This window comes from Anas acuta, chromosome 5 (assembly GCF_963932015.1).
Source record: "Anas acuta chromosome 5, bAnaAcu1.1, whole genome shotgun sequence".
NCBI classification, from domain to species: domain Eukaryota; kingdom Metazoa; phylum Chordata; class Aves; order Anseriformes; family Anatidae; genus Anas; species Anas acuta.
Window position 1 is genome coordinate 59,546,594 of NC_088983.1, and position 22,863 is coordinate 59,569,456.

A 22,863-nucleotide genomic window follows, 5' to 3' on the forward strand; every position below is an offset into this window, starting at 1 on the left:
GGGGCAATCCACATTGAATTTCTTAAGTGCAGTGCTGAAATGAAATAAGAGCTTTCCCTCTATGGCATTCATATGGGATTTATTTTTTATTTTTTTTAATACTTGTTCATGATCTTACTTTAGTGAAAACAGAAAAATTCCCACCGATTTTAATGGAAGAGTTTTGGTATTAACAGTAGAAAGGCAAGAGCAGACCCAAGTGAAGATTCTGAATTAATTAAAATAATGTTTTTAAATAAATTGAAACAACAATACTGTTTTACTCTTTTTTTTTTTCTTTTTTTTTGGTGTGAAATGTACAGCTAATATTTTTTTCCCCTTCTGAGCAATACTTTTTTATACAGGAACATTTTATTTTATCTTTACTTATTTATTACCTTTTTTCTTTTTTTAAAGTATTAGTCTCCCAGATAACCACTTTGTCAACAGTTAGTAAAAAATGTGACTATTACTGTTCTTAACCCAGGAGAAACAGAGAACGTGGATGGTACAGTAGTCTCAGATGACCTTTCACCTCTTTCTTCTGGAACGGATTCAGGTCCACAGTCTCCACTGTCTCCAGAAAATAGAAAGAGTCCAAAAGGGATCAAGAAAATCTGGGGAAAGTAAGATATTTTATTTTTTTTTTAGTTTCTTATCAAAGTATTTCAACAGAATTAATTCGGTTCCCAGTAAAAGCTACGGTACCTACAGCAAGAATAAAATAAAGTTCAGGAAAAGGAGGAAAAGCAGCTCTGTTCTGTGATTGTACAGGTGTGTCTCTATGTGCACATGGGTGGAGGAAAATGCATGGTAATATACAAAGCATCACGTTATTGGAAGAAATAACATATTCTGCTGTGTTGTTATAATGCTAAAGATTTAGAGTACCAACAGTTTCAGTAGCTATGAAAAAATTAAATGATAGTCAGTTGTTCATTACAGGAGCCTTCAGTTAAAAAAAAAAAAAGTCTGAGAAAACAAAAGAAACAAAAAGCAGGGGGACTGAGATTTACTGCGTTCATTTTATCTGCTTCAGGACAGCAGATGTTTAGAAGCCTGACCTCCAGTGTAGATTATTACTTGTGTTGAAAGGTCATGGCTGTTTTGCAGAGCTTTTTTCTTTACTCAGAGTTTGGTCTAGACAGTGTTTGCTTGGAACTTCTTTGGCTGCTGCTTGAATCATATGTTTGTGGTTTACAGGAAGATTGATACAGCTTCTAGTTGTCATTATAGTTTCCATATGAAACAAATGTTCTCTGTTGGACGCTAATAGTACTGTCTTGGCGCTCTTGTTTTGAAAGAATACGAAGAACTCAGTCTGGTAACTTCCCTGCAGACGATCTGGGTTTGGCAGAGTTCCGAAGAGGCGGTCTCCGTGCAACAGCTGGGCCTCGGTTATCCAGATCAAAGGAAACCAAAGGCCAGAAAAGGTAATGATTTCTTCTTTTCCTTGCACAGTGTATTAAAAGATGCTGTTAAATACACTGAACAGCAAAACACTTCTCTTGTGCATTACATTGTCCAATATACTTCGTTACACATGGAATTCCCCAACTGGAAAGAATTTCCCTGGTAGAAAATGTATCCTGATTAGCTTGCCTATCTGCACTCCTTCAGCTGCAGGTAGCAGCACCAAAATTTCACCTTTATTAAAGAACAAGGAAACTTATTACCATCTCATGTGGGAATATTTGCAGTGCTGAGAATTCAGCAATTAATTACCCTTTTCTTTATTTTCAAGTGGGAAACTTTAATCCTTATCACCCTACCCTGCTCCAACTGTTCACAAGAGGAAGCTAGGCAGTCAGATTAGGAGGACAACCCGAAAGTGTTGTTAGACATTGGAACAGGCTGCCCAGGGAAGTGGTGGAGTCACCATCCCTGGAAGTCTTTAAAAGATGTTTAGATGTAGAGCTTAGGGGTATGGTTTAGTGGGGACTGTTAGCGTTAGGTCAGAGGTTGGACTCGATGATCTTGACGTCTCTTCCAACCTAGAAATTCTGTGATTCTGTGACACTACTACCACAGCACATACTGAGAGAATGGCTGTTGGGCTTTATTATTTCACAGGATAAAGAATACTAGGACCTAGGCTGTAGTATTTCCTCTGGTATGTAATGATCTTTCTGATAAGAACCGTATTCTTTCCTGTAAGAGTTTCAAAGAGTTATTTTACTTTTCAGTGACTACAATGCTCCATTTGCTCAGTGGAGCACTGAGAGAGTTTGTAACTGGCTTGAGGACTTTGGTCTAGGGCAGTACGTCATTTTTGCACGGCAGTGGGTGACTTCAGGCCATACGCTGTTAACTGCAACACCTCAGGACATGGAAAAGGTAATATCTGTAACTGTTTTTCTCAAGCAACCATAAATCTTGATTCAGTACAACCAGATCCCTTCAGACAATTGGCAATTCTACCTTTTTGAAATGTTTCAGTAGCTGTTTAACGAGATGAAAAGAGCAAACTACTTTTTTAATGGTTATTGTTACAGGAAATGGGAATAAAGCATCCACTGCACAGGAAGAAATTAGTTTTGGCCATTAAATCAATAAATGCAAAACAAGATGAGAAATCTGCACAACTCGATCATATCTGGGTGACACGTAAGTGTTTGAAGGATTGTGGAAGTGTTTGTAAAATATTTTTTTTTCTTACGCAGCTGAGCAGGAATGAAAAAAGAAAAAAGAGTAGTTCTACAAATAGATGACTATGGGGTTTCCTTCTTTATCTGCATACTCCACATAATCTCAACTAGAAGTCAGCGCTGGGTGGAATACTTTATAAAGCACATAGCATTTAATAGTCTGATGCTTTTCATGGTGCCCGTGTTTCATAAAGTAGTTCAGTACTCTGCAATCTGAAAGGTAGAGTTCCAATGGGAACTTCATTCCATGCAACCATATTTGAACATCAAGAACAATACAAAAACCCCCATTCTATGAAAAATTTTGCCCTGTTGAAACTTAGTGCTGTTAAAAGATGTCTGATACCTGCTTAAACAAAGGTATTGCAGGCCCATCCATCTTGAAGGACAATGAATGTACACTATGGGTGGTATGTCTCAGTCTAGCAAAAGCTAAGTTTTACAGTACAGAAGGTTTGTATTTAAAGTATTGCAGGGGTATTATAGGAAAAGCTGGATGAATTGCTTTTAGGCTTCTGCTATGAGGCTGTCCTTTAGAGAGGTGAGTAAGCAGAATGAGCTACCTGAATGCCTCAGAAGAAGCCTGCCCAGATTAGAAGGGCTTCATTCTTACTGACCCACATTTGGGTACACCACTGTTCTTGTATCTGCAGGCTGGCTTGATGACATTGGTTTACCTCAGTACAAAGACCAGTTTCACGAGTCCAGAGTTGATGGGAGAATGTTGCAGTATTTAACTGTGGTAAGCTAAAATCCTTTTGCCTCAGTTTAACTTAACTCTGAACTTTAGAATGAGCAAACCATTACAGACTTTTTCTTAGAACGTGAGCAGTTAAAGACTTCTGCAAGCCAGAAATAGTGCTAGTAATAACTCCTTGGTGGTGTTTAGTGCATGATCACTGTTCCCAAGGTATATAAAATAAGTAATGTAGGCTTTTGCAGCTGCATTCTACAAGCTTCTCTTCCAATATCATAAAACGCATCAAAAATGAAGGTAAAATGACCTGTTTTACATACAGCTTCTGGATTGTTTTGTTCTCCTCACGAAGTTAGCAACAATATTATATAAATTAAAGATAAGCAGCAAAAAAGCTCTCACCAAATCAGCAGTAAACACATAGCCAGTGTGTTTACTTTTACAGCTTCCTTGCCCAGGTTTGGATAGTGAAATATTTGTTTTGGTGTTCTATGAAAAAACACCTACATTTAGCTGTTACCAAAAATACAACATTGCCATGCTGCTTGAGGAGCCTTTGCTATAGAAGTATGATCCGTACTGTGCCATGCTAGATGTGTGCTGCTGGCTTCAGCAATCCTACCACACCAGGATCTTAGCCAGATCAAAAACAATCAGGTATTTTAAAACTATCCCCGAGCCTTGATTTTACCAAATAAGCTATAAACTTCAGTTTTTAGCCATCTCATTATGGTACAATAGTAAAATATATCAAGCTTGATATCTTACTTGTTGGGGAAAGTACCTATCTTAGTGTGTATTCTGTGCCACTTAGAAAGCTCTCTCTTTTACAGAATGATCTTCTCTTTCTGAAAGTCACCAGTCAGCTGCATCATCTGAGTATTAAATGTGCCATTCATGTGCTGCATGTCAACAGTTTTAACCCCCACTGTCTACGCAGAAGACCAGTTGAGGAGGTAAAAGAATGTTTAAGTAATTTAATTTAAACAAGCACTTATTACCCCATTATTATACCCCATGAATAATAGCACCTCAGTCCCAACTACTAGAGAATTGCCTCTAAAGCAGTAGTTGCATGCATTCCTGCTCTGGAATATACCATGTACTCACTAATAATAAGAACCTATAAAGTCCTTAAGTGCTTGAAGCATTTATTAGTTGAATCTCATGCATCTTCCTTTAGAAATCATTTGCTTAGTTTTAAGTTAAAAGTTAATTCATCATTAATTAATTTTAAGTTAATTCAACTTTTGAAAGAACAATTTGGAATACTTCTTTTGTTGTCGTCCTAACTTAACTTTAAGACTGTATGGATTCTTGCCTTACCTGATCAACATAGCTTATTCCTAGTCATAGTATCAAAGCCTTGACAATAATGCTGTTCTCAAAATGATCTTTTTTTTTTTTTTTTTCACCCAGCATCTGTTGTCTCTTTTATTTTAGAACTTGATGCAATAGATGGGTTTCATCTGAACAGAATCAGTATCTAAGAATTGGGGAATACTCTCCTTTGTTGAAAAGGAGGAATGATGTTTTCAATCTAAACTAAAGATATGTTTTGTGAGCATGTGGTGACAGAGAAGGCAATGTTGTCATCATCCATCTTTTCTGGTTACCTTAACAGAATAACGTTTCACCTTCTGAAGTAGTGCAGTGGTCCAATCACAGAGTGATGGAATGGCTCAGATCAGTTGATCTGGCAGAATACGCACCAAACCTTCGAGGAAGTGGAGTGCATGGTGGCCTCATTGTAAGAATTCTTTTTAACATATTACTGCATATCTACTAAGAATTGACAGACTGATGCAAAACATCTTGTATCTGGTATCTAGTGTTTGTCAAGCTGGAAGGAACATACATTTGCAAATTGATCAGGACTTCTAAAAAAGCCTCTGCATCTGATCCATACACTTTAATTATACAAAGGAAAAGTAAAATAAAAAAGGAACTAAGACTTTTTTTTATAATCAAAGCTGTGCATGCGTTTAACAGTAGTACAATACAAAAACAAAACAAAACGAAACCTATTCTGTGAGAAAATTACTTGTTTAAGAATCCTTGAGTGTTTCTTGGGGAGGTTTTAATAGAATTCTGAGCCAACACCGTGACACAGGAAGTAATTGTTCTGAAATCACATTAGTGTTGCCTGCAATCAGGAATGGGATTTTTTCTTGATTCAAAACATGAACTAGTTGTAGCTTAGCAAAAACAAGAGTTCTGAAAACTGTTATTCTAGTACCATAGAATTTTTGCAAAAATGAAATAGAAAAAGATTGTGCTAAGATTAAGTTCATATTTTCAGAGTAATACCATATTAAAAGTATAGCAGAAAATATCCAAAACGATTCTGTTCAATCCAAGCAACTGCAAAGATTGGTAATAAATATAATTAGGTGTTTGTCTGATCATACTCTGTATTTTACTGCCTGTTTTCATGTATTTCCTATTCAAACCTAGCAAATCTCGTATCACTATGGAGCTATAAAATGTCTAATGTAGATAGCTAGAATGAAGAAATCCCTCTGATAAGCACTGTAATGGTTTACTATTGATTTTATATGGTTAACTATTTGCTATCTTTTTAATAGATTCTTGAACCTCGCTTCAATGGTGACACACTGGCAATGCTGCTGAATATTCCACCTCAAAAGACCCTACTGCGACGCCACTTAACAACCAATTTTAATATATTAATTGGACCAGAGGCACAGCAAGAAAAAAGAGATATAACAGAGTCAACAGCATACACACCTCTGACCACCACTGCCAAGGTTCGGGTACGTACATACTGCTTTATATTTTTCTTATAAAGAAAATAAGGGGCATATATGTGTGGGGAGAGGTCAGTTCTAGAAGTGGTGTTACGTTCTCCTTAGCTCTAGATATTGAGGCATTTCACTTTTTGCTAACTGTATTTAAAATGAACTGGTAACTCCCAATTTGGAAACAAATTTATTTAGTTTAGAGTCTTACATACTTGAAGGACTAAGGCACATTAGTAAATAAAAAGGAAAGGATTTTAAATAAGGTTGTCCTTTAAATATTCTTCTAATTTAAAACTTGTTTTCTTTTTCTTGTAGCCAAAGAAACTTGGATTTTCACATTTTGGAAACTTAAGAAAAAAGAAATTTGATGAATCAACAGACTACATTTGTCCTATGGATACAAATCCAGGTGCTACAAACGGTACTCAGAAGAACTATGGTGGATACAAAGGACTTAGTCCATTCACTGATAGGGAGCTGGATCAGGTGGGACAAACAGACTGACGCCATTCTCATCTCACCCTCTCCTTGCATTCCAAAGCTTGCAAATAATGAAATGTTAGCATATAACAGTATTTGCTACATCCGCATGAACTCATTGAGAAAGTATTGACTATGGACACTTGAAAGAGTTTATACTAAGAATGTTAAGGTTTGTTGTTGTTTTTTTAATCAACATAATGATAAACTCATCCATTTTAAAGCCCTTTTTCAGGAATGTAACACCTTTACACTATGAAGGTCAACATATCTTGACAGTTAAAGTGGAGGCTGCAGTAAACACAAGACTTTTGTACTTCTAGCTTTCATAATCTGAGTACCGAACACAACTTTTTTCTTTATCTTTATATGGGTGGTTTTTAATGTAATAAATTTGGACTAATTTGTACAGAACTATCAAGTTATATATTAAAGTACAACTGGGTTGTATATTTTTTAACAGCTTAATCAAAGCATCCAACTGAATTCTTTCATTATGTACAGTGGGAAGTAGTTATGCTTAAACAGGTATCCATGAAAACAGTGCCTCAATAATGAACAAGATTATTAATAAACCAATACTTAAGTAATTCACTTTTGTTATTTAGTAGTGAACTGCTAAATGAAACCATGTCTAGACATCATACAAATGATGAAGACTAAAACAAATTGAACTCTATTCAACTTTGCTTTTGTGTAAAAGGATGTAAGCCCTGAAAAATGGAGCTAACAGAGGCTTGTGTGAACTTTGTCAACACAAGATCCAGACAGAGGTAACTGGGGTAACTGTCCTATCTCCAGTGACCTTCAGTGAAACATTTTAATCCTAATGAGAGAATGGTCACAAAACTGATAAGACTAACTATGAAAGTCATTCTGTCATTTGCATGGTTTACTGCATCTAACATCTCATTTGTGTTCATTATCTAACCATTGTCCTTTTTCTGTGTGCACGTTAGTGAAAATAAAGTGCTCTTCTTTACTGGGGACAATAGCAAAACCCTGACAGAATTGAATATACAAACCGTAATTTAGTGTGGATGTCCAGTTATGTGGTTAAGAGTTGAAAGAGAATGTATTAATCTTGAGCCAACAGCTTACAACATGTAGCTGTTCAAGCATTACATAAATACTAGATTTTTCGTTAGGGAAGTGGTCTTCTACCTAAGCCTGACTTCTGACTATGTGGTCACACAGTGAAACCTTAATGCCTTAGAACGGATAACCTTTTTGTGTAAGAACAGGTAGGGCTGTATTATGGACAGTTATTGCTTTTGCCTATGGAGGTATATTGCCAAAATTATTTTGTGTGTTTTGCCTTCTGGAAAATATTGCTCTTCACTGCAAATACCAGTTAAACTTCTTCTTTTCTTTGTGAATTACAGCTAAAGTTTCACAGAATCAGTCTTTCTTCATCAGGATTCAATCCTTCTATAACTAATGCATTTTCATGTACTTCTTAGCATGGAGATGTTTTTGTTAATGTGTAACTTTCCAAAGTGCAGAAATCAGAACTTTTAAAAATACTGCAGCTTCATTTGTCAAGGCAGAGAGACCTTCCAAAGATGCAGGTAGAGTGAATAAAATTGCACATACTGTCTGATCTGAACCAGTTGCTGAATACTTTTACAGATGGAACATTCAGAAGGAACAGTAAAGCAAATAGGGGCTTTTTCTCAAGGCATAAGCAATCTTACGGTATGTATCAATTTTACTTGTTTTAAAGTCACTAATGTATTCTGCTAGAATTCAGTGCAAGTCGGTCATTGCTGGTGGCGGTTAAGAGTAAGTGGGTTGCTATTCTTGTGATGCAACTCTTTATAGCCTCGCTACACATACGCAGTCAAAAAAAAAAAACACTTCATACTAGAAATTAAGTTTCATTTAAGCCAATTTTAAGTTCTTATGAATTATGCTATCTCTTTGAGCCAATAACAGATATTCATCTCAAAATCTTGTGAAGAGGTAAGATTTGAAGAGTTAGAAGAGCTAGAAATCTTTGGGGGGGGGGCACAAAATCACTGTATATATTCCTGATTCTATAACAGCTGATTTTTTAAAATCAAGAAGTGACTGAAGGATATAAAGAATAATGTCACACACAATTTTTGTGAATATTTCCTCAATCAAATAACAGTGTCACTATTTAAAGCAGCATTCCAGATTCCTTTTAATTTTATGTGGCTCTAACCCCCTCTGTTGGGCATCTGGTCTTATTACAGCTTAATTTCTTTAACCATAGGCCTTTAACTGAATATATTTTACTCGTTCACATCTTGCTGCATTTTTTTTTCAGACAATGTTAAGCCAAGATGAAATGCTAAATGACAGCAGATTTTTAACACCTACCTTTGAAGACTGGAGATGATGTTTCAGTGTGACCAAGAACACCAATACCTCATACCTGTCCAGAGGGGTGGCCAGGAGACACTTGATGCTGTGGTACTGCAGAGTTTTGCCTCTTTCCCACCAGTGAGACTCACCACATAGCATTTTTTTTTTTTTGCTAACATAGCAACACTTCACAGGTTACTTCCCTCTGCACTGTTTCTGTATTACGTAATGTCAAATAGGTATTGAGAGAAGTTGTACAGAACTGTTTATTTTCTAGAGTCCGGAAAGACAGTATGTTTTACCCTTGTATTTTGTCATCTTTTTACATGTGTGTTTCTGTACTGCTCTAGGAAAGAGCTTTTATATTTTTTTATTTTTATAATTAACTTGTAATGCAAGAATCATTAATATTCTATTTTACCACATGGACTGACCATAGCCACATGGCAATTCAGACAGATGCTGGCAAGTGCAGCTCTGATGGCTCACTAAGTACTACTACAGTCTTGCCAGAGATACTTTCATCCCTTTCATTAGTACAGGTCCTGCCCTCTTTCTCTGAGTGCAGTGTAGAAGGGGAAAATAAAAGATTACTATGCACCAAGCCCTTGCTTTTATCACGAGGATGACAATCTGGATGGCCTGCTCACACATCTTAAACTAACTCAAAAGATACTGAACAGCTGCAGCAGGAAAAGTTATTGAAAAGTAACATTGAGACTACCAAGAGAACTAGTAGATTCAAAAGCTGGCTCTTTGTTTAAATTGATTTTTCTTTATTTTTTGATTTTTACATAAGCACTAAGTTGTTCATGATCAAGGGGCAATCACAACACTAATTAATATAAAATGTAAGTTTAAAATGTCAGGATAATGTTTGCTGTACTCTGTAAGCACAACAGAATTTCCACCGTGATTCCCTGTTTTGTTTTAAGTGATGTGTCCTTAAGTAGAACTATTGAAGGTGCTTTTTCTGTACATTTACATTTGTCTAAAATGGTTGGTACTGAGGCACACGTGCAAACATCAGGATGCTCATAAGCCTTCTGAGCAGTTTAAACAGATCAGAGAGAGCCTTCTAAGACCAGTAATGACAGGCTTATTGCCATTGTATTTTCTTTCTAGTGTAACAGCTAATAAAACATACACGTATACCTGCAAACAGCCCTCAGGCCTGGTGCCTGTAGCAGAAACTGTAACATTTGCATGAGAACTGGTGATGTTTCTATAAACAATATTGCTATTACACTTCCAGTTGTCTTTTCATCCCAGCTACAGATAGATTTTCATAGAGTATTTTATTTATCAATAGGAGGTCAATACTATTGTCCTGTCATGTGTAAAATGCCACTAGGGAGCATCAGACAAGTACCATAATAAAACAAGCTTTTTTTTTCTTTGTAACCTAACAAAATAAATCTGCTGCTATTCTGCTGAGCTAGGCTGGACTACAGCACTGTAACAGAGGGAAATACACCCTCTGACTACTTACTTGAGGGTTCAAGGGTCAAAGTGTCTCTTTTACAGCAACAATTACTTGCGGCATCTGTTGGCATGTGCCTGTATTAACAAGGTACTAGCAGGATATCTTAGCAAATAGAGAAGCGCCAGAAAAGAAATCTACCAAATTATAAAGAAAAGTCTCTGTCTTTGGATGGTTTATGTTACGCTCCTTTCTGGCTTCAGGATGTTGGTTTATGTATCAATATAGCCTGAGGGCAGGCCTAGCCATAAACCTTCCCAAATTAAAGGGAAATCTCAGGTACTGTCCAGAGTATGTAGCATGGGCTCTTTGAAAGCCATCAATTGCACTTTTTAAAGGTAGCCTACTCTAGCCCTCGCTCCATGAGCCTCTCCTAACAGACCCTACACTGTATCGCCACATTTTAAAAGCCAAATGAATAATTTAATTGTCCAAAATGTTAAAATTAAGGCTACTGGATTTTCCTTGTTTGTTTGTTTCAATCACTGAACAATACACTGCTAATTGAAAATCAGTAGGAGTGAGAAAGCAGCCAACTAAAAATACTTACTAAAGGCTACCAAGCATACCAGTCAAGCACATCTCTAATCTGGCAGTTTACACTAACGACCAGATCATATACTACAGGGACACGAAATATTCTGTCAGTTTAATTAACCAAACTTAAGTATTGCAGTATTACAACTAGGATAAGCTGCTCTGACAGGAGCAGCCTTAATGTCACTGAGATATTCCAAGCAGATTCTTTTGAGGATGTATTTATAACTCGTTGTGGTATTGTGCTATCCTGGCTGTGAATATTCAACCTACACAATCTTTTTTTGTATATAGTAAGAAATCCTAGTTATAGCAAAGGCATAAATGCATAAATTCTTGACTGTTATAAATAAATTGTGTATATTCCTCTATTTTTTTCCTGGCTGTGGAATGATTCCTATAGAGATATTTGTGGTTGACCAGGGACAGATTTAGTAAACATATTCATTAGCATCTGAAGAAACAAGTCTTTTGTCTCGAGGATTTTTCAGACCTTACGGCAATTGTAGCATAAACTAATTCCTGAAAATGAACCTGCAGTACTTCAGACCCTGAAGACTAAAAATTAAATGCTACATGGTAGAAACACTCAGACAAGGCATGGCTGAGTTTAAGATTGACTCAGCGTAGTGTACGCTAGGAAGGAAGATGCCACGTTTTCTCTTAAGCAAAGAACATTTCTGAAACTGCCAAAAGAGCAAGCACTACATTTACAGGGAATAACACTAAAATCATCACTGGATGCGTGTCTGTATAGGCAGCCTAGAGCTTCATTTGTAGTTTAGAGTGATTGTTTAGCTAAGGCCATTAGAAGTCAGCATGAAGTTATATAATCCCGAATAAATGTCAGACTAACAAGAATTTCTGCTACAGTAATAAACAATTGAGGTGTTATCCAAATTCTGTTCAAATGCTTTTTCAGTGGCACACTGCCATTTTGTTTAAACCCTGGTAAATGGCTACAAACCAGCAGTTTGAAAAAAGACTGTTCTCTGTTCTCCCCTTCACTGGGCTGAACTAAATGAATAACCTGCCAAGCATTCATGTTATCCTAGTCTAGTCTCATAACCCGCTCCCAAATTCCGTATCCATGTTAACAGACAGGTCATTTCATCTCTGTCCTACCTCTCCAATTACACTTTTTTTCCCTAAGAACGAGTGATGTAACATTTCAAACTAACTTGCAAGCTTAGACTAAATCACTTTCCACATCACTTCTCGGCCTTGTAATATTAAAATAGTCAAAGACAATTATGAAGTTAAAAACCACAGAAATTAAATTATACAGCTAAAAAACACATGCAGAAATACTGCCCAGTTACATACCAGTTCCTGTAGGAAAATATGCAGTACTTACTCAAGGAAAGGTATTGGATGGCATCACTGTTAATAAGAAAACGTATTGCTCTTGGGATAGCCGAGTTTGTCCAGGTTGGGCTGACATGCAAACTGAATCATGGGTGGTGGCCCGCACATGAGAATGAGCGTCTCACTGCCAGGGGAAGGGAGGTGGGTTTTAATCATGTCTGCAGTGATGAAGCCAGAACTGTACTTCCAGTCTGAAACAAATAAATTAAACTATTAATTCAACTCTCTGTATTGTCTGAAGGCTAAAAAAGCTAACTGCATATGTTGTACTTACAAAGCAGCTGAAGATTCAGCAAAGTTATGCCACAATCACTGCAAGCAAAGATAGGGTCAAATCGCTGAGCTCAAAACCTAGTGGTCCCTTTTGAATGGGATAGCAAGAATCTGGTTGAAAGGGGTTTGTGCAGACCTTCACGCATGAAGGTCTGTGAATAAAAGATAGGTTTAAAAGAAATTAGCTATCAGGTGGGAATAAACAGAAAGAATACAATTTTCCAGTGGAGAGAGGTCACCCAGAGCTGTCATACTGGGACAGGTACTGAGACCTGTGCCACTCAGCACATTCAGAAAAAAACAGGAAAAGAAATTCAGTGGTGAGGTGGCAGAAGCTTAATGATGACAGAAGTTCTGCAGTATAGTTTTAAGAGATTTTAAAAAGAAAAAGTGAAATACTAAATGATTTCAAGGACTAATATTTAATGATTCTACCACTTTAAGTGAGCCAAATGGGAAAAATCTATTTCCACATATGAAAGTATGTGCTTTAAGCTGATACACCAGGAGAAGAATGCTGGAACGCTGGGGTTACAAAAACAGCAGCAGTTTTCACAAGAGTGAAACTGTGACAGTTAAACAATGAGGAGTAAAGATGTTTCCGGTGTGTACCAGTGGCCTACCTTGTGGAGGCCTGTCCAGGGTGTACCATACTTTGAACTGATCAGGGTGCTTCTTGGCAATGTCCTCCAGCTCAGCTCTTAGCAATATATCTTTTTCTGTCTGCAAAGTAAGATTGCTGTTTAACTCCAAACCATCTCAAGATGCCCTCTGATGTGAGCTTATCTAGCATGCAGCAAGACAAATGCAATGATAACTCATTCCAACAAAGTGTGTTTTTTTCCCCTTACATTATAGGCTGTTATCAGTACTACCATCTGTAAATTCAGACAAAAAGCAACAAACTATGAGACTTAGTAGTCACCTGAACACAATTTTAAAGATAGCAATTTGAACAACTTTTGAAGCCAGGCTAAAATCACAGCTGGATTTGTCTGACCCTAGCAAATACAGCATGGTGAATCACTAGAAACAGATAAACAGAACAAAATCCTGTTTCACTGAAACCAATGAAGAGTAAGCTGAGCAGAGGGACAAGGATCTGTTCACACTGTTTACTCCAATACAGGAATTACGGAGTATAGGTGGAACTATGCAGTGCCATCTTCAAAACAAGTAAAAGAGCATTGGAACCACAGCAGCACCATGCAGTATTTATATACTTACATCTAATTTTCTGATTCGCTTTCTCCATAAATCACTTCACCCCAAGACAGCATAGTAAGAACTTACATAATAAACACTTCCTGCTCCCACCTATACTGATCATTTTAGATAGGCCACCTCAGATCATATCATTTGTCACATATGGTTGGCTGAAATTACAGATCAAAGAGAAACTTGAAGAATATGAAGTATATGTATGCAGAGCAGTATTTTCTCAATGTCACATCAACTTCAAAAACTCAGAGGCCAACAGAAAAGTTATACCATTAATAAAGGACAGATGGGACAGAATGCTCACCTGATTAGCAAAGAGAAGGTAGCATTTTGTAGAGTCCTTAGGATCGTTTGTGATATGACGGATAAGCTGCAACATAGGAGTTATCCCTGTTCAAAACAAAGCAGTTAAAAAACAGGTCTGTCTTTCAACCCATGTAAGGCTGCAGTTTCAATATTATTGCTATCTTCCCTCAGTCTTCATCAGTCTTCAGTGGGAGCTTAGTTTGCACAGGGCTACAAACCTCTGAATTTTTAATCCATGCCAAATGCAGAGGTCGGGGCTTTTTGTTGTTACAAAGTTTATTTCAAGTTTAAAAATGAGAACAAAACCACAGTACATGGATTTGGGGCTTTCCTCTTCAGCATTCTCTATCACATCCAGTAATTTAACCCTCAGGACGTTCTCCTAAATTAGTTTTTGTTATTGACACTGGAGCTCAGTGTAGCAGTTCTACCTAGCTGGGCAGCTGAACTCCACCACAACCACTCTCTTGCTCCCCCTCCTCAAAGGGGAGGGGGAAAAAATAAGATGGAAAGTATTCAGGGTTGAGATAAGGACAGGGAGATCACTCACCAATTACCATCACAGACAAAAGACTCAGCATAGGGAGATTAATGCAGTTTATTGCCTATAACTGGCAGACTATAACAGTGAGAAACTAAAGGCAAACTAAAAACCAACTAAAAATGTGTTCCTTAAACCCAGTGGACCTAGATGTCAAACCCATGCAGCAGTGTTAGAGCAGCTCAGACTGTGACAATGGGAGCACTTTGCTCTCCAAGTACAGAGTGTTTTACACTCCTCACAAGCATCCATGAAGATCTCTTCATTCTCTAGTGATACTGCTGTATCACTCTATGTGAACTGCTACACTGCTACACAGTGATACTCTAGAGAATGAAAGTAGTTTTACCTGTTCCTCCAGCTATCATCCCAACATGCTTGGCAAACTTCTTCTGTGCTTCAGACTTCTTATCAGGCTTGATAAGAAAGGTACCTAGAAGAAATATTCAACATCTATAGGTACATTACCTCCTAAACAAAAATGGATACGAGTTCCATGGGAATGTATTCCTACAGCCTATCAATTAATTAGGACAGATCTGTAAATGCTAAACGTGCTTAGCACAACACTGAGCATGAATAGAAACCTCTTTGTCTACATAAACAACCAACTTTGAGCCAGTGATTTACCATTATCATTTGTAATAGGTTCCCACATCACTGGCTGCTCAGCAAGTATGAAGGTTAGTGGCAGATAAAGGTAACCCCGGCACATACAGAGAAGCAGATTTCTAAGGCAATCATCATCCTCATTCGCAGACACTTCCACGTGTCCACATAAAGCCCTTAAAAATATCATATGTGAAAGGCACTTGACATATTCCAATGATCTTCCACAAAATCTGTAAGTAGCAACAAGCCTTCCTAGCTACTTTGCTCTTGAAAGCAAAGAACAGCAGCAGCACAGAAAGGAACATTTGCAAAACATTCTTCACCCATTTCCTCTGAGATATAACAGATTCATCAGTGTACGATTCATCATAAAAGATGATGATCCAGAAAAGTGCTGAGCACTGATCCCCCTGAAGCAGGAATTTGAAGTGCGCAGTCCCTCTCAGTCAAGATCAATGCAAAATCCTTTGGTCTTATACTTGCATCTTGAAAGAGGATTACTTCTCTGGACATACAGCTTCCTCCCAGTCAGCTCAGACCTGGCTTAATAATGAAATGGAGCTGGCTGACAGTCAGCGGGTTGTTCAGTAACAACACTGAGATTCTCAGAATCTTGTGGCATTTTAGGCCACAACCTCCCTTGCATCTGGAACATCTCTTGTATGTACGTCTGAGGTGTTTGCAGTGCAGTCTTCCAAGCGATATAATGCAATAGGAGATTATCCAGATTTAATTACGTGGTCCCAGGAGGAAGACAACAAACAGCTATTACTCTGTTAAACACTAAGGACCTTTACCCATCACAATCATCTCTGATGGGCTCATGGTCAAGATCGGGAGAGGTGGATTTTCTCACTTTTCAAAGCTGCTCCTCTACAACAAAGTTACCAAGATTTACAAAATACCTCTGAGAATAACTAATAGAAGTTCCTCCCTTTTGTTCTCCCCCCTTCGTGTAACAGTACCTGAGCCTTTGTAGACAAGGAGTCCATTTGGCCCTCTGAAGTCAATAACATCGCCAATCTTCATGTTGTCTAGGTACTGGGACATCTTCCCGCCTTCTGGGAACTTGGGATTCACATTTTTGTAGTAGACCTATAAAAACAATCATGCCTATGACATCAACCATTAGCTTTCATGCAGGCAATAAAGACTGAAGACTACTTCATTGCAGGTCTGAATTTTAGCATCTGAAAGAGAGATTGAGACAATTCTTTGCTCTCAGTTATCTGTTGTGCCCCATAAAAGGAAGCAGCCAAATAGGTGAAATGCTCTCTCATGCCACATGTCCTAATGCTCACTGCAAACAGCCAGGCGAGTAAGAACATGTGGCAAGCAGATTACGCATTGATGCCCTCATTTCACTATCCCTCCAACAAGAACCTTACGTTACCCCATTTTTGTAATCACTCCTTCTGAAAATAGCATTGCTCCATCTTTTCTTGTTGTAACTTTCCCAGAGATTTCAGCCACGTGCCAGGTTTTTCACCTTTCAAAGCACGTGATAAGCTTTAAGTAGTTAATAGCAGTTCTCTATACGTGTAACATGAAGAACAGAGAGCACAAATAAAGTCATGATTTTTGCCTAAGGACAAATTCTGTCTTAGAAAAGGATTAGAAAATCCAGAAATCCTGGGATCAAATCATCCTGCATTCCCTAGCTTAAAGGATTTCATTTGTTTCTATATCCCCATTTTCTTAATAAGCCCATTAGTACAACTTCTGTTGCTTACAGACTTATAATTGCAATCTCTCTAGGGTCACCAAAGACAGTCCTGATTGACTTGTTTCTTCTTACAGCTATTAGCAGTGAGTGCTAGTAACAGCATAAGGCGGCTCCAGGCGGAGTGATTGCTCTTTGTTCACTGCCGCACTAGAAATACTAGGGAAGTTCGTCCAGTACTGCCAGAGGAATGATTCTCCATCTCCCTCCTCCATCTCCCCTGCCTCCACTCCTCCACTATTTCTGTCTGACATACAGCAGATATACAAGATGCAACTCATTATTCAAGGATAATGGGAAATGGGTTTGCTATGCAATTACCCTATTTGAAAAAAAGACCAATAAAAACAAACTCTACATTTCATCAAAATGAAGTGCTTTCCTTCCTTGCAGTTAGCAATTTATCTATATTCAAGAAAAACAAAATTTACCTTTATAATTAAATCAACATAACCTTTTGTCTCATCACTGGAAACTGGGGTGTAGGCTCGGATCACCAGATTACCATTGATTTTTGCAGAAAGGTAAACATGTTGGCCTAGGAGAAAGAATGACAATCCAATTATTTATTTTTTCATCTCTTGGTTTCAAATTTTTCTCAGGCCTGGTGGACAAGACAAAACAGAAAAGCAGGTATTGTAAGCCACTAAGCACAAGCAATGATGGAGAAAATCTGTACAATGTAAATGTTGTATAAAACATTTAGTCTCTTATATAAACTCTGAATCTAGCCAGAAAAAAAAATAATATTTAAATAGATGCACAATCCATTATTATTTTCATGGCACGTAATTGCTGTCATGGTGTACATCATGCATATGTATGCTCACGCAACACAAAGAGTGCATACAGTTGTACATGCACAGCAAACTACGACTGGACTATGTGTGGTAAATCTTTCTTAGCTTCATCCCAAGGAGATATGAGTTAAAACACAAAGGCCACTACAGATAACAAAAAGAAAGCTGTCTAGGATGGAAAGTTTGGCTTTCCCCAGCTGATGTTATTTTGTGTTATCTTGTGTTTTTATGTATTAGCACAAGATCTGTGTTGTTGAAAAAAGGAATCTCCTTCATAGTTGTAACTCCCACAGCTTATCTCCAGTTTACACAGCTAGTCAGAAGACAGCACCTACTTTGTAGGATTTTCCTTTCCATATATAGGTTTGGTATTTAGCTCATAACAATTTTGCAGCTTTACAGGTGTCAGCAGAGAGCCCTTTTCTTTTTTTCAGCAAGAGTTTAGGATTTCTGGAGCACAAGGTGACTGAGGAGAGCCACTATGTTACAGAAGACAGGATAAGACACAAAGGAAAAAAGGAAATTTATATTAAACTATAGAAAGTTTGTTCTATTAAACTATAGAAAGTTTGTTGCTCATTCTCAAGTGTTGTCTGGATCTTGGAATCTGCTATTCACATTTTCATTAATAAAGTGAAAATAAGGATGCATCTGTTCACGTGGAACAATAAATACATATCGTGGTTTAATAGCAGCAATTTCTCAGAGCAAATTTCCCAAAGATTCTGAAACAATTTATCAATTTTTCTGGCCCACAGTCCTCCTTCATAACTCCTGCCTCCCTAACTGCTGCAGCTTCCACTGACAGCTCTTCGGCCAACTTCATGCTCCACAAGGCAGACTTTAAAGGTACTGATTTCTTTCTGCTTGTTAAGACAACTGGAACTCCTTGCCAAGGGTTGTCTCCCCAGCCAAACAGCATTAATCTAGAGGGATGTATGTGAAAACAAAAAGCAGGAACAGTGCTAGCAGAAATACTTCACTTTTAGTAAAATGATCCTGGTAAAAAGCAGAAGGCAGGAATCTCCCAGGGAGTAATCAGGTACATACAGTTCCAGAATCGTATTCTTAAATTCTTAAGAATTTATTAAAGTTCTTTAAAAAAAATAAAATAAAATAAAAAATAAAAAAATAAATTTTTAAACATTTAAAATCTTAAAAACTCTTAAAACTCTGAATAAACACAAACATTACAGAACACGTTCCAATTCATTTACCATTTGGCTAGTTACTGCGGATAGTTGAATTACATTTTCTGATAGAAGCCTGTAGCGAACCTGAAGAAGCTGCTACCCTTGGCAGGCAGCATGCAGGAAGAACATGCTCACAGCACACAACTGGTAAGACCTTGACTCAAGGGAAGCTGCCAAACACAGAACAAAACAAACAGGGCCACATCTGCAGACCAGTGAGGGGAACCTTCCCCTGCCCAGATTACCATTAATTCAAGGTCCAAGGGTCCAAGGTTCAATGCCATCAGTTTTGCAGGGTACAGGAGAGAAGACAGTGCCAGTCCTAGTCTGAAATTAATCTCCTACCACAGAAAGCAAGCCAAAGTTGTACACACATGTGGAGGTAAATCACAGTTAAGTGCATGCACAGAAACGGCTCTGAACATTGCAACACCTTCCATATATACAGGAGGTGTATTTTCCCCTTGGCTTTGCATACAATAGTTACAAGCTTTCCAGGCTTTTCTATTCCTCATCTATGAGCATATTATCATATTTGTCAAAAATAAAAAATGTAAATAAAATATGAGGGCAGTTGACAAACTGAGGACACCAGAGAGAAAAGGTAGAACACAAAAAAAAGTAGTATTAAAAAAAAAATTTCACAGGTGTATTTTCTGCCTACAGTGGTTAATTTCCTCAGACCCAGTTCAGTTTCACTGTTTGCCTCTAAGCCACACCACACAATTTGATACAAGCAGCACAAAGAGCACACAACATCTGAAATAGGACTCTCTGGGAAATCAGCCTCACATTTCTCTCTGACACAGCTCCTTTCAGATGCAGCTTTTAACCCCATCCTTTGATGAGCACTGCATTCACAAGCAGAAATCCAAGAGCTATGAGTACACACTTAAAACTGGTAAAAATCCTAAAACTCAGAAGTAGCACGTAACTACGTGTTTTTGATATTTACCTACAGGCAGTCCTAATACATGATCTGGTGAAGGTAGCCCGAACCGGAATTTCTTGGTATCATGGCTGACTTCCTATTAAAAAAATATCATTAAAAAGGGAAAATCAGGACGAGGTCAGCATCAGCCCTGCTGTGAATCTCAAACCCCACTCCCCACGCCGTGCCTCGGTCCCCCTGCCCTTGGTTAGCGTGCAAGCCGAGTGCCAAGCAGGGCAGCGCAAAGGGCATTGGAAATGGCCTTCAAACAGCTGAGAAGTGTCAGAACCGGAGGCTTTTCTCCCCTTTTAATTCCGCAAGGAGCCACTTTTGCCTGACTGCGCAATCCTCACGGCATCCTTACATAAAGGGGAGCACGGCTCCGGCAGGCTGGGGCAGGCAGCAGCGTGCTGCAGGAGGGTTTCCCTACACCAAGCCAGGAGCTCGCCCTGCTGGAGCAGCCCCAAGGCCACGAACGTTTCCAGGGGCAAACCCTCAGCTCTGCCCTGGGCCCCCCAGCAGCTCAGACCCCCCAGCCCCGCCGCTCACCTCCTTGCCCAGCAGCGGCAGCGGGTACTTGGCCTGCGGGTCCCGCAGGGTGCGGGGGCGGCTCGGCCCCCGGCTCGCCCCCCGCAGCAGCAGCAGCAGCAGGGCCGAGGCAGCCACCACGGCCACGGCCACGGCCACCGGAGCCTCCTGCGGGGAGAAGGAGAGGAGCTCAGGGAGCGACCCCACACGCGTCCCCCCATCCCCCCAGCACCACGCCTGCCGCCCCCTTACCGCCAGCGCCTCCATGGCAGCAGCTCCCCGCCGCTCTCGGGCTGCTGGCACGGCTCGGCTCGGCTCTGCCCTGCCCACAGCCCGGCCCCCAGTGCCAGCCCCTGGGCCGGCCTCCCCCGAGAAGCATCCTCCCCCCGGGGTGCGATAGGCACGGCCCTAGCCAAAGCCCATTGGGGCCGCACCGGGATTGCAGGTACCGTGTCGCAACGCCAGTCACCCAGGCAGAGGCGGTGCCGATCGGCTTCGTGTCTGCGGCTGGACTTTGTCACACTCGCAGACCCTGGTCTGCGTTGCAAAATACCAATAAAGAAACAATTAGAGCAGGGCAAGGAGCAAGAGCAGGGCAAGCAGCAAGAGCAGGGCAAGAAATCAGGGAAAGGGGGCAAGAAGGATAAACAACGGCTAGCGAGTGTTTCTGGGGGAACAGGAATTACTTCTTACTTTCTTCATATCCACTAGGTCAAACTTTTATTTAGTGCCAAAGCAGCATTACCAACTCGTTTAGTATCTATGGGCTTCAGATTGCTACCAAAAAGAAAAAGAAGAAAGAGACTGAGAGACTAAGCATCATTATTCCTCAACAGAGCCTTGGACAGGAGCATCAATTTTGTGACAGACACTGAAGTCAAATTAAAAGAAAATACAAGTCCAAGGCCATGCCATAGGGTTCAAAACCACTTATTTAAAATAAAAACATGCCCATGTCACACAGACACGGACTTGTTTTTAGAATGCTTGTATTTTATGTAACTTGTAAGAAGACTGAAAGAAAAATACATTCAGTCTCCTGCCCTACTTCAGTACTGACTACGGAAGACCAGAGAACAAATACATCTCCACTCGTTTAAAATTCTTTGTTAATACCTGCTTTCCTTACCTGACTTCAAAAGCAGAGGAATCACTACCAAAACATAAACCAGTGCTCCATTACACGGGCTGCCAAAAAGGAGGGAGGCCCAGGGCCACATGTAACAGCTCTGCTCCTGAAATACATCAACGACTTGAGCCGGTGTCACACGGAGCCCCCTTCCTCAGTGTGGGACTGTGGCCATGGGGGTTGACAAGACCCATGGTTGGTGATAACATCCGACTCATAACAACGAGGCCATGAGGAATGTAAAGAGTCTGGAAGTAACCAAGAAGGGTGATTCAGGAGATGCCTTGCTGCCTCGGGTTGCTGTTAAGGCACGGAAGTTGCTGGGTGTTTGCTGCTGCTGGGTGAAGTTGTTGGCCAACAAATAACGAGTGGAAAAGGACCGCTGTGGGGCGAATGGTATAAGAAGGGGCCTGTCCTCAGTAAGAGGAAGTTGTAAAAGTAGAAGTTATCAATGAAGTAGTAGCAGTTACTGATCCTAAAAGAACCCTGCTGTCTGTGTGGTCATTACGCCACAAATGGTGCCCGAACAGGAGCATGAAGAAAAGGAACAGGGACATGAAGACACTGAACAGGGACACAAACAAAATAAATAAATAAATAAATAAAAAAGGAATGAACAGGGACAGGCTAGCAGAACAGGGATCAGGACAGCAACAGGAACACTGATCGCCTGCCTCATGAAGACGGGTTCAGCCAAACTCAGCAAACTGCTCAGAGGAGCTCCTACTGAAAGTCACTGAGAGGAAGCTGATGCTGGGAGAACCAGACCCGTACACACAACTGCCCCTCATGGGCCAAAGGTAAGCAGATGCACACTGTGAGGAATCATATGTCCTTAGAAACAAAAAATGTCCTGGTAACCTTCCAGTTTATTCCCTTTATTATGAATCAGACAGTTTACAACCCTGAAACATGGGACCAAATTGAGGTCAAGGTGTGGGACTCTGCTACTAAAAACAACAAGGATGTGGCGGGGTTGCTTGGCACCTGGTGAGCAGTCTCTGAGGCCTTAAAGAGCCGTGTGGGACCACAATCAGAAATGTGTGGTGTGCCAGACAGTGAGGGAGTTGTGGGGTTGTCCACTGATCCTTCTGCTACACCATCAGCCCCGCCACCGCTACAGCCATCGCAGGCCTTTGCTGTTACACCCCCTGGTGGCCTGGATGTGCCTTTTGGTCCAGGCCCTATAGGACCTGTAAAGGAGATGGATCCGTTTCCCTTTGATCCAGGAGGAACAGGATACATAGGGCCTGAAGGCCGAGTTGCTCAACAACTTAAAGCGAGACATATGTTCTCACAACTAGCCCTGGAACTC

General features: G+C 39.7%; 2 protein-coding genes across 27 annotated transcripts in view; one reads left to right on the top strand and one right to left on the bottom strand.

Moving 5' to 3' along the window:
• The window catches only part of PPFIBP2 (PPFIA binding protein 2), a 110,322-nt gene extending 99,028 nt beyond the window's left edge, over positions 1 to 11,294 (top strand). For 23 of the 26 annotated variants that reach the window (XM_068685104.1, XM_068685105.1, XM_068685103.1 and 20 more), the window contains 11 exons: positions 467 to 605; positions 1,284 to 1,412; positions 2,166 to 2,316; positions 2,475 to 2,586; positions 3,281 to 3,369; positions 4,158 to 4,280; positions 4,949 to 5,074; positions 5,913 to 6,101; positions 6,405 to 6,575; positions 8,202 to 8,267; positions 8,866 to 11,294. In XM_068685104.1, the coding sequence (XP_068541205.1) occupies positions 467 to 605; positions 1,284 to 1,412; positions 2,166 to 2,316; positions 2,475 to 2,586; positions 3,281 to 3,369; positions 4,158 to 4,280; positions 4,949 to 5,074; positions 5,913 to 6,101; positions 6,405 to 6,575; positions 8,202 to 8,267; positions 8,866 to 8,937 (1,367 nt within the window). In that variant the 3' untranslated portion in view covers positions 8,938 to 11,294. Of the gene's footprint in view, positions 1 to 466; positions 606 to 1,283; positions 1,413 to 2,165; positions 2,317 to 2,474; positions 2,587 to 3,280; positions 3,370 to 4,157; positions 4,281 to 4,948; positions 5,075 to 5,912; positions 6,102 to 6,404; positions 6,576 to 7,954 lie in introns of all 26 variants that reach the window. The other 3 variants (XR_011097374.1, XR_011097375.1, XM_068685110.1) reach the window with 3 other exon arrangements.
• Positions 63 to 20,829, bottom strand: CYB5R2 (cytochrome b5 reductase 2). Its single transcript, XM_068685136.1, has 10 exons — positions 20,672 to 20,829; positions 20,441 to 20,587; positions 19,916 to 19,988; positions 17,399 to 17,505; positions 16,210 to 16,339; positions 14,982 to 15,065; positions 14,090 to 14,175; positions 13,188 to 13,287; positions 12,281 to 12,482; positions 63 to 596 (listed from the first exon to the last, which is right to left on the bottom strand). Exons 1-9 carry the CDS (start codon positions 20,684 to 20,686, stop codon positions 12,310 to 12,312), a joined length of 915 nt encoding a protein of 304 aa, XP_068541237.1. The 5' UTR covers positions 20,687 to 20,829; the 3' UTR covers positions 63 to 596; positions 12,281 to 12,309.
• Positions 20,830 to 22,863: the final 2,034 nt, after the last annotated feature.

Excerpts from the sequence above, each read along its gene's own strand:
- CYB5R2 (XM_068685136.1), bottom strand. Across the intron at positions 17,506-19,915 it reads TGTATTAGGACTGCCTGTAG|GCCAACATGTTTACCTTTCT; the intron begins GTAAATATCAAA and ends TCTTTCTCCTAG. Across the intron at positions 13,288-14,089 it reads ACCTTCTCTTTGCTAATCAG|ACAGAAAAAGATATATTGCT; the intron begins GTGAGCATTCTG and ends CTTACTTTGCAG.